The 11,316-nt window shown below is 47.5% G+C and overlaps 1 protein-coding gene across 1 annotated transcript in view; it reads left to right on the top strand.

The window, feature by feature from the left end:
- Positions 1-2,258: 2,258 nt before the first annotated feature.
- CACYBP (calcyclin binding protein) overlaps positions 2,259-11,316 on the top strand; it is an 11,512-nt gene continuing 2,454 nt past the window's right edge. Inside the window, exons 1-4 of the mRNA XM_008070590.2 lie at positions 2,259-2,443; positions 7,838-8,057; positions 8,932-9,028; positions 9,284-9,383. Of these exons, the coding sequence (XP_008068781.1) occupies positions 2,423-2,443; positions 7,838-8,057; positions 8,932-9,028; positions 9,284-9,383 (438 nt within the window). The 5' untranslated portion in view covers positions 2,259-2,422. The remainder of the gene's footprint in view (positions 2,444-7,837; positions 8,058-8,931; positions 9,029-9,283; positions 9,384-11,316) is intronic.

The raw sequence follows: 11,316 nt of genomic DNA, 5'->3' as shown, positions 1-11,316 counted from the left end.
ATCCCATGAGCTTTTGTTATGGCTGAAGCAGGTTTAGCCGCTGCCCAGAATAACCAAAACTGAAGAGAAAGAGTCACAAAGCAAGGAGGGTAGGAGAAATCACTCAAGTCCACCTCCCTGAAGATTCAGAGGATAAGGTTTTTTGTTTTGTTTTGTTTTTGAGTTGGTATCTCTGATGCCCAGGCTGGAGTGCAGTGGCACGCTCATGGCCACTGCAACTTCAAGCTGCTGGACTCAGGTGATCCTTCCGCCTCAGCCTTCCAGGTAGCTGGAACTACGGGCGTGCGCTACCACGCCCAGCTAATTTTTTTAATTTATTGTAGAGTCGACATCTCACCAAGTTGTCCAGGCTGGTCTCGAACCTCCAGGATCAGGCAATCCTCTTGCCTCGGCCTACCAATGTGCTGGGATTACAGGCTTGAGGCACTGCTCCAGGTGGCGGATAAGGTTTTTAAAGGGAATGTGGCGGGCAGAGGGCTAGGAGCTGGTGACTGGTTGATGGTGTCATTGGGGTTGTTGAGATCATCTTCCTGGGGTCCTGGGGCCATAGAGCACTTCCTGGTGCTCTGGGCCTGGATAGGAATTCGGTTTTGACAAAGTACAGTCTGAAAAAGATCTCATATATTATTCTGTTTACAATAAACGGTGTCTATAAACAGTTCCCCTGCCCGGCAGTTACTACTCACCCCCATCCATTTTGTAGGACGTCCAGGAAAAAGGTCTGGAGAAGGTGGGATGGGTGCCTGGAGATTGAAGCCGCTTTTGTCTTTCAAATGACTTTTGTCTTTCAAATGGATTTTGTCTTTCAAATGGCTTCCTGTCTCCTCAAGCAGTTTCAAGTCTGTTATTTTAAAAAGAGTATGTTGATCAGCCTTGCCCTCCACCAGGGTCAGGACTTGAAGGTGATTTTTGCATAGGCGGTTTCACTTCGTGGTTTGTTTTTTTTTTCTTTTTGCGGTTTCATTTGACAACTGTATGTATCAGTGCAACATTTCTATCACCTTTGAAAATTCCCTTCTGGGCTGTAAGCATAAACTACAAAAGAAACTACGTGCACAAATATAAATTTACAGCTCAATAAAACTTCTGAAGCAACACATCTACCTATAACCAGCATCCAAATCAAGGGAATAACCGGACCCGCGAAAGCCCCCTGGTGGCGTTCTCCTGGCACTACCCTCTCACCCCAGAGAGACCATCCCCGTCAACACCACTAGCAACTAGACGGGCTGCTGTCAGCTCCATTTCAGTAGGGCCACACGCCGTGCCCTCGCCCACACTCGACCTGCTGCCCTGGGCTGCAATTTCTTTCGGGGTTCCTGCAAGGGGACTCTACTCCCGCCCGGCCCCGATCCTGTGCGGGTAACGGCGGATCCTGCGCAAGGGCTGTCGGCCCTCTCAGGGGTTACTGCTTGTTTTCAACTGCGTTGCGGACGTCTTGAGGCTGCCGCAGAATAAAATAATGTGAAAAGCGGGGCTTTTCTGGGGGTCTCACGAGTCAGGAGGCTAGGACCAGGAGAGGAGAATCCAGTCCCAAGAAAGTCACGTAGCCATTTTCTTGATGGTCTACAGGCTCACTTACACCGAATCCAAACCCGGGTGAGAACTAGATTCGAAATGGTGAGTGAAATGGGCGAGGGCACCGGGCACGCTTCCACAGTTCACGAGATAACAGCGGGGCCAAGACCGCGCCCCAAAACGGGTTCACGCCCCAGGCCCCATCTAGGGCTGGTCACGTGGGCACCGCAGTCCCCGCCTCGGCCCGTGATGACGCCACCCCGTTGGAGACGCTGGACGGCCGCGACGTCTACAGCGTGCCAAAGCCCACTGGAAATAAAACTGTTCCAAGAATCCTCTACTCTCAGCATGTTCATTCCTTCCCGTTTTAACGTAACTAGACTACTCCTGTACCCTTTCTTTTGCCTTTTTCTCATGGAGGCTCACAGAGTAGGCTAAGACAACATGGCGGCAGGGCTGGCCTGAAGTCCTAGAGAGGACAGAAGCAGCCGACTTGGCCTCTGAAGATTGTACGTCATTTCCGGGGCTGGGTTAACGCGGCGGTTCCGAGCTGCGCCTGCGCAACCTCGACCACTCGGTCAAAGTGTTGTCCCGGCAAGAGGAATAGATATTACTTTTCTCGAAGTACCGGTTCCTCGCGAGATTTGAGCGTTGCTAGGAGGCTCGGCGGGCGGGCGGGGCCAGGCTCAGCGGGGCGGGGCTCGCGAGATGGGCGGGGCTCGTGGTGGGCGGTGGCGGCCTCGGAAGTTTCCAGAGGCGCCGCGTGCGGGAGGCGGTCCTCTTGTCTCGCGCCGGTCCGGTTGTGTGCGCGCTGCGGACGCTGGGGTTCGCACGGGCGGGTGTGCGCTCGGGCAGGGCGTGCTCGAGCGGCGTTTCCTGCGCGACTGCGGCCTGGCCGCCGACCATGGCTGTGACCCTGGAGGAGGTAAGGGTCCCCGGAATCGCGTCCGGCCTCTTCACGCGCGTCGGGGCGGGCGCTCGCTCCCATCCCGCGGGGCGTGCTTGGCCCCCGCGCTGCCCCCGGCCTCCTCGAGGCCGCCGGTCCTGCCTGCGCCGCGATCCCGGCTGCGGGCGGCGCCGACGGCGAGTCCGCGGAAGCCTGCCACCCCGCGTGTCCCCGGGCCCTCCCGCGCGTCTGAGCCCGAGGACCCGGGCTTCCCTGGGCGGAAGTCGGGTGTCGTGAGCGGCCGAGCGTCAGGCGTTTGACTGTTGGCTGTGTTTCCCTGCAGAGCTGCCGGCTCTGGGCGGTCACTCCGCTCCTCTGCGCCTCCGCGGTTGCCCCCGCGGTTCCGGTTTCGCCGGGTTAGTGGTCAGGCGTTACTTTTGAGCGTTCACGGCGGGGCTTCACACGGCAGCCCGCGGTGTGCGTTGGTAAAGCGATGAGAAGTTGGTCGTCACTGGGGGGACGTCGGTGTCCTTGTCGGGCGGGGAGGTCTTTGGGCGGCGTGGACGGGGCTTGGCGGGCGAAACCGGGAAGGACAGGATGCTGTCGCCCGCGGCAAGGTGGCGGGTCTCTGACCTGACTCGCCTCCGGGAGTTATCCCCTCGACAGGAGAGCGAGGGGAGAACTCACGTTTGTCCCTAAGTCTGCTTTTAATGAGAAGTCACGAGGGTGTGTGTTACCCAGGCGTCCTCTGCGAATCGCCGAAACGCCCCTGTGCCGCACGCCTGCGGGGACCCAGGGCTGCAGGGGTGGAGATACCGCGGCTCACTTAGGAACCCACAGATATGCACTTTGGGTTTGAGATAAAATTCACCTTTTAAACCGTCTTAAAGTGTATCGTTCAGTGGTTTTTAGCATCTTCGCATGTTGTGCAGCCATCACTATCTGGTTCCAGAACATTCTTCTCATCAGCCCAAAAGGAAACCCGTTTTGTGTCCTTAAACCGTTGCTCCACATTCCTCCCTCCCTGTCCCCCGACAACCATAATCTCGGACTTTTCTGTCTCTAAATTTGTGGGCGTTTCACATAATTGGAGTCATACTGGATGTTTATGTCCTTTTGTGGCTCCTCTAAGTTAGTGTTTTCAGATTCCTCCGTGGTGTGCACGTGCTGTTTATGGCTCTTAATATTCCGCTGTAGGGACACAGCACATGAAGTCAACCCATCCATCAGGTGGTGAACATTTGCATCACCCCACTTCTTGACTCTTGGGAATCGTGTCGCCATGAATATCGGTCCAAACGTGTTGTGGGGTCTCGTTTCTACCTCTTTGGGGTAGGTGCTCAGGAATGGAACAGTTGGGTCAGGCAACTAACTAGACTGTTACCGTGTGGTTGCCCCGTTTTACCTTACCTTGAGAAATATATGGAGGGTTCAGTTTCTCCATATACTCAACAGTGTTTCTGGGATTTTTTCCCTCGGTTTCTTGTACATATGGTGTCGTCCTTGTGGGTGCAAAGCGGTGATGTTGAGCACCTTTTAATGTGCTTGGCGCACCCGTTCTTGTTTGGAGAAATGTCTGTTAAAGTCCTTCGCCCGTTTGAGGCACTTTGGTTTTCATGCCTCCTGGTGAGGAATCAGGAAATAGACTAGAAGATAAAGGTTGAATGTGGTCATGCGTGGGGATGAAAGGGAGATAACTTTTTTGCATACAACAAATGCATGCCAAGAAAGCAAGGAAAGGCAAAATAGGTAAGAAAAGACTCTGTCTGGGACATCTTAAAGTATATGTGCAGAAAAGGTATCAAAGGCATTCATCTTGGATGGTTTCAAGTCTATAGATAACTGAGCAACTATTTTAAACAGACCTGTTGTGTAAGTTGCTTCAATGGATACCTTACAAAAGCACAACAATAAAGAGGGCCTGGGAATTCAACCATTAGGGGAACCCCTTGCTTAGTTCTCAGCTCTTTTCCGAATTTACTAGAAAAAGGATTCTTATCCAGCCAAAAAGCAAAATCTCTTTGTTAACTAAGTTTCTGCTCTGGGAACAAATATACTTATTTTACATTTTGATATTTTTATTATGTTGGCATTAGAATCAACATGAATTTTGAAGCCGTTATACTAAAAAGATGACTTTTAACTAAAGCATCTTTATTCTGTGCTCAAAAGATGAGTTTGCAATTTTTTTCTTTTTTTTTTGAGTTGGAGTCTCTGTCACCTAGGCTGGAGTGCAGTGGCACGCTCCCGGCCACCACAGCCTCGACCTGCTGGACTTAGGCTATCCTTCCACCTCAGCCTTGCAAGTAGCTGGAACTACTGGTGTGTGCCCGGCTGATTTTTGATTTGTTGTAGAGATGAGGTCTCGTCGAGGTGCCCGGGTGGGTCTCGAACCCACCGGTTCAGGCAGTCTACTCACCTCAGCCTCCCAAAATGCTGGAATTACAGGCTGAGTCACCGAGCCCGGTTTTTTTCTTGGAAGGGGAGAGCATGCATGAATAGGAGGTTGTGCACAGTAGAACTTTTTACATCATGCTATTTTGTTACAGATAGGCAAAACCAGGGCATCTGGGTTAAATTAGATAATAAAAAACTTCAAAACCAAAAAACAACTAGTTCTGTTATGTTTGATAAGATTTGAGAAGCATAAAGGCTTTCAAACTATGTTGTACTTCTGATATTATACTGAGTTTAAAGGTTTTTATATGAAGCTTTTTATATAATCCCAACATATAATGTAAGATTTTTGTAGTCAAGTTGCTAGTATCAAACCAGAATGCTAGAATAAAATCATTGTAAGACAAATGCATCCATTGTTTGAAAAGCTCTTGTGCATTTGTGATATATTGGAATAATTGGGGAAAACTTTAAGGTCATTAATTTTTTTTTTTTTTTCCTGAGTTGGAGTCTCACTCTGTCACCCAGACTGGAGTGCAGTGGCCGGGAGCAGCCTCGACCTGCTGGGCTCCAGCGATCCTTCTGCTTCAGTCTTCCAAGTAGCCGGAATTACAGACGCGCGCCACCACGCCCAGATGGTTTTTTGATTTATTGTAGAGATGAGGTCTCGCTGCCCAGGCGGGTCTCGAACCCGCGGACTCAGGCAATCCACTCACCTCAGCCTCCCAAAGGCACGGGATGACAGGCTGAGCCACCAAGCCTGGCTAGGTCACTAATTTTTTGACAGTGTCCTTTTTTTTTTTTTTTTTTTTTTGAGTTGGAATCTCACTCCGCCGCCCAGAACGGAGTCCAGTGGCACGCTCCCAGCCACTAGCCTCGGCCTACTGGGCTCTGGTGATCCTTCCGCCTCAGCCTTCCAAGTAGCTGGAACTACAGGCCTGCACTACCATGCCCGGCTAATTTTTGATTTATTGTAGAGATGAGGTCTTGCGAAGTTGCCCGGGTGGGTCTCATACCCGCATGCTCAGGCAATTCACTCACCTCGGCCTCCCAAAGTGCTGGGAATACAGGCTGAGCCACAAGCCTGGCCCTGACAGTGTCTTTTTAACTATAAAGTAGAAATCACTTCGGTAGGTGATGTATTGGCATGAGAAGGAAACAAGAACAGGGTGACTTTTTCAGAAGATTTGTGTTCCAGAATATGTGGTATTTGGATCTTTTGTCCAGGCTCACCTTCTGTGTAACCAAATCCTAGACTTCTTACTGTAAGATTGACTCAGCTTCAGAGCAAGACTTTTTCCTAGCAGCAGCAATTTGTCAATTAAAAAAAAATTATTTTGCTTTAAAAATTCGAACTTTTTTTTTGAGTTGGAGTCTCACTCCTTTGCCCAGGCTGGAGTGAAGTGGCACGCATGCTCACAGCCACCTCAGCGTCCACCTGCTAGGCTCCGGCAATCCTGCCTCTGCCTTCCAAGTAGCTGGAGCTACAGGCGCACGCTACCACACCCAGCTATTTTTTTTGAGTTGGAGTTTCACTCCATCACCCAGACTGGAGTACAGTGGCCGCTCCCGGCCACCGCAGCCTCGACCCGCTGGGCTTGGCGATCCTTCCACCTCAGCCTTCTGAGTAGCCGGAATTACAGGCACGTGCTACCACGCCCGGCTGATTTTTGATTTATTGTAGAGATGAAGTCTCACTGCCCAGGTGGGTCTCGAATCCGCGGGCTCAGGCAATCCATTCCCCTCAGCCTCCCAAAGGCGCAGGATTATAGGCTGAGCCACTGAGCCCAGCTCCCAGCTATTTTTTTTTTTATTTGATTATAGAGACGTGGGCTCAGACAATCCACTCGCCTTGGCCTCCTAAAGTGCTGGGATTACAGGCTGAGCCACCAAGCCCGGCCTAAATTCAAACATTTTTTGTGGGGTTCTTGAGATAGGAAGATCAATGAAGACCAAGCACTGATGGAAAATAGAGCATTCATTACTTTGGTTTCTGTAGCATTTCACAGCATGTATTCTCTTATCTCTTTAATTTTACTATTTAAAAAATTTGTGACATCTAATGACCCTAGGGTTGGATGTTATAGGGAAATCGTTGAAATCCTTATTTTTAAAAAGTTCCATATTTTGCTTTGTTTTTTTTTGTGTGTGTGTTTTTTTGTTGTTTGTTTGTTTGTTTGTGAGTTGGAGTCTCACTCTGTCGCCCAGACTGGAGTGCAGTGGCCACTCCGGGGCACCGCAGCCTCGACCTGCTGGGCTCCAGCTATCCTTCCGCCTCAACCTTCCAGTAGCTGGAGCTACAGGTGCGCGCTACCACACCCGGCTAATTTTTGATTTTTTGTAGAGATGAGATCTCACCAAGTTGCCCAGGCGGGTCCCAAACCCACAGGCTCAGGCAATCCACTCATCTCAGCCTCCCAAGGCGTGGGATTACAGGCTGAGCCACCGAGCCCAGCTCCATGTTTTGCTTTGTAAGTCAACAAAAGTTTCTTGTAAATAAAATGTTCTAAAACAAAGACAAACTTGAAAGTTTAGACTTGATTACTTGTTCAAAAAAATTTTTTTTCATTTGGAGTCTCTTGCTCTGTAGCCCAGGCTGGAGTGCAGTGGCCCACTCACAGCCACAACCTGCTGGGCTCAGGCGATCATTCCACCTCAGCCTTCCAAGCAGCTGGAACTACAGGCGCACGCCCAGCTAATTTTTTGATTTATTGTAGAGACGAGGTCTTGCCAAGTTGCCCAGGTTGGTCTGGAACCCGTGTTGCCTCCTCCTCCCTAAGTGCTGGGATTACAGGTGTGAGCCTCTGCTCCAGCTCAAGATTGCTTTTAAGTTTTTCTTTAAAAAAGGAAGTTTGAAGTATTTACAACTCAAAAGCCTTGGAAGAAAGAATAGAAATTTCAACTCAGTCCTAGAAAACTTAGGTCAACCTCCTAATTTTCAGTTTTTATTTTAGTAAATTGAAAGGAGTGATAAGCACAGTATCATACCCCATTGCCTTATTTATCATAACTATCTTACCTTTTATTTTAACACAGCTACAGAAAGATCTGGAAGAGGTAAAGGAATTGCTGGAAAAGGCCACTAGGAAAAGAGTACGTGATGCCCTCACAGCTGAAAAATCCAAGATTGAGACAGAAATCAAGAACAAGATACAACAGAAATCACAGAAGAAAACAGAAGTCCTTGACAATGAAAAGCCAGCTGCTGTGGTCGCTCCCATTACAACAGGATACACATCGAAAATCAGTAATTATGGTATGACTTGCTCCCCTATGGCCACTTCTGCCTCCAAGCAAACTGTTGCTCGTAGTGACCCAATTTGAAAAATAGTTTTCAGTGTTTAATTTTGGTACCTTTGAAGAGGGCCCAGATGCTTTTTTTGTTTGTTTTTTGTTTTTTTTTGAGTTGGAGTCTCATTCCATTGCACAGGCTAGAGTGCTGTGGCACTCTCATGGTCACCCCAGTGTAGACATGCTGGGTTCCAGAGATCCTTTTGCCTCAGCCTTCCAAGTAACAGAAACTACAGACACACGCTACCATGCCCTGCTAAGCTTTATTTTTTTTTAAGAGATAAAAAGGAAAGGGTACATTCTAGAACCTATTACCAAGACGGAAAGATGATTTTAGTGCTTACTCTAGATGAGTAGCACAAGGAAGGAACCTATTCTGAAATCATTCAGTGTCTATGGAACACAGCTGTGGTGGTGGTGTTTTTATTTTTTTATTTTTACTTTTTTTTTGAGTTGGAGTCTCACTCTGTCGCCCAGACTGGAGGGCAGTGGCCGCTCCCGGCCACCGCAGCCTCGACCTGCTGGGCTCAATGATCCTTCCGCTTCAGCCTTCCGAGTAGCTGGAATTACAGGCGCACGCTACCACGCCCGGCTGATTTTTTGATTTATTGTAGAGATCGGGTCTCGAACCCGCGGGCTCAGGCAATCCACTCACCTCAGCCTCCCAAAGGCATGGGATTACAGGCTGAGCCACCGAGCCCGGCTTTTCTTATGTTTCTATTACTGGATTTTCTTATTTTTGTTTCACTGTTTTTTTTTTTGTTTTGTTTTTTATGAGTCATGTGTATTTGCTATTCTGGAGATAATTTCAGAGACTTGTGTCCTTTTTTTGTTGCTAGGATGGGATCAGTCAGATAAGTTTGTGAAAATCTATATTACCTTAACTGGAGTTCATCAGGTTCCTACTGAGAATGTGCAGGTGCATTTCACAGAGAGGTAAGTTCTCATTGCAGTGGGAAAGACACTGATCATTAATAGTTAGATTGGCTTAACATGGGACTTTTTCCCTTGCAGTTTCTAAAATTCTGCTTAAATTTAGATTTAATTATCCTCTATACCTGCTTTAAAGAGGTTAGTGTTAAAATCATTTGGAATGGCCCGGTGTATACCCTGAAATAGAGTTTTTTTCTAAGAACTATGGAGTCCCTCTCATAGAACCAGGAAGATAATGTATTTACAATTGTGTTGTAGGTCATTTGATCTTCTGGTAAAGAATCTCAATGGGAAGAGTTACTCCATGATTGTGAATAATCTCCTGAAGCCTATCTCTGTGGAAGGCAGTTCCAAAAAAGTGAGTATGCTTTTTTTGGTTATGATATTGTGAAACCTCTTTTCGGTTGAACCTGACTGACTTAGAACTGAGATGAGCTGGAATTGATTTATTCTATGTAATTAGGACCAGTAAGTAAGCTATAGCTCCTGCCTGTTTTGTTGGTGCTTATTTGTTTAGGTGTTGTTGGCTGCTTGTGTGCTAAGTGGCAGAGTTAAGTAGCTGTGACAGACCATGTGGCCCATGAAACCTAAAATAGTTACTGTTTGACCCTTTACAGAAAAAGTTTGCCAACTCCTATTGTAGCACGGATTATTATAAGAATATTGTCTCAAAATCAGGAGAAAAATAGACTTTAGTAGTGATAAAGAGTAAGACTTGAGTTTTAGTGCCAATTTTACCACTTATTATTTGTGACCTAATCACTCTGTGCCTCAGTTTCCCCATTTATGCAATAGTAATCATAAATTGAAATAATGTACTAAGATGAAGTACTACGTAAAGTGCTACTACGTTAATGGTAGTATTGCTAGAAGCACTGTGCGTGAGATTTTGATACATAAAAAGGAGGGCTTCAACACTTAGCCTAGTCAGAATTATTAGAGCTGTAGAAATAATGAAGGTCTTCTAAAACACTAGCACTCATACTTGTTACTAATTCAGACAGTCCCCCTTTTCTCCTTAATTTGAGGTATAAGAATAAGGTATATAGACAAGCCATTCTGCCATTTATGTTTATATATAGTTATGTGGTAGCATAAATGTGGTATTAACTCATTTGCGACTGCTGACATGAATTTACGTCATTCCAGATTCTGTTCTTGGTTGCCGCTGACGTGAATTTACGTCATTCCAAATTCTGTTCCTGGTTACCACTGATGTGAATTTACGTCATTCCAGATTCTGTTCCTGGTTGCCGCTGACGTGAATTTGCGTTATTCCAAATTCTGTTCCTGGTTACCACTAATGTGAATTTATGTAATTCCAAATTCTGTTCCTGGTTGCTGCTGACATGCATTTCATCGTGGAAGACTGTCTTTTTGGATTTATAATCCGAATCAAAGTACAAAGTACAGAGTGCTAGTCAGTGGTATCTGAGGCAAATACTGCATGATAATGTCTGCAACTTTGAGCTGTGTCATGAAAAAGGTGACAATTTAGAAAACACCATTTCACTTGTCCTTAATGATGGAAGTCTGCGGCAACCAGCTTCAGATTTTTTTTTTCTCTTGCTCTCAGTATTAGGAAAGTGAAAAATTTGTGAATGTGTTAAGATATAACATGGGTTAGCTGTCTTCTTGCATCCTTCTGCTTCCACTTGTCCTATTGTTGAAGGAGTGTTCGAAAGATGCCAAGGAGCTGCATTGTGGATGGGATGCTATGTTCTCTCCCCTTTCTTGCCTTCACAGGCCTTGCCTTGTCCACTCCTGCCTTCCATGGCTTCCTGCTTGTGCCCAGTCCCTCTTACTATATTACTCTCCTTTGGTCACTAAACTCCAGCCATTTCTTTTCTTCAAATACACCAAGATCATCCTGTCTTGGAGCCCTTCTGCTTGCTATGCCAACTCCCAGAAAACTTCCCTGTGCCTTCAGCTCCGAGTGCTCCACCCTCATGAGCACCCTCTTTTTCTTTATAGCACTTAGGTGTTTGAAGTTATGCGAGTTTTACTCGCTTAGAGTCTTCTCTGAGCGTGTTCAGATTCTGGCCCTTTAAAATATCACTAGAAGCTGGGCTCGATGGCTCAGCCTGTAATCCCGCGCCTTGGGAGGTTGAGGTGAGTGGATTGCCTGAGCCCGCGGGTTCGAGACCCGCCTGGGCAACTTGGCGAGACCTTACCTCTACAGTAAATCAAAAAATCAGCCGGGCATGATAGCGCGTGCCTTTAGTTCTGGCTACTCGGAAGGCTGAGACAGAAGGATCGCCGGAGCCCAGCAGGTCGAGGCTGCGGTGGCC

This window comes from Carlito syrichta, unplaced genomic scaffold, assembly GCF_000164805.1.
Source record: "Carlito syrichta isolate Samal-C Ts95f unplaced genomic scaffold, Tarsius_syrichta-2.0.1 Scaffold313789, whole genome shotgun sequence".
Taxonomy (NCBI): Eukaryota; Metazoa; Chordata; class Mammalia; order Primates; family Tarsiidae; genus Carlito; species Carlito syrichta.
The sequence above is the reverse complement of the archived record's forward strand: the minus strand, read 5'-3'. Positions and strand labels throughout refer to the sequence as shown.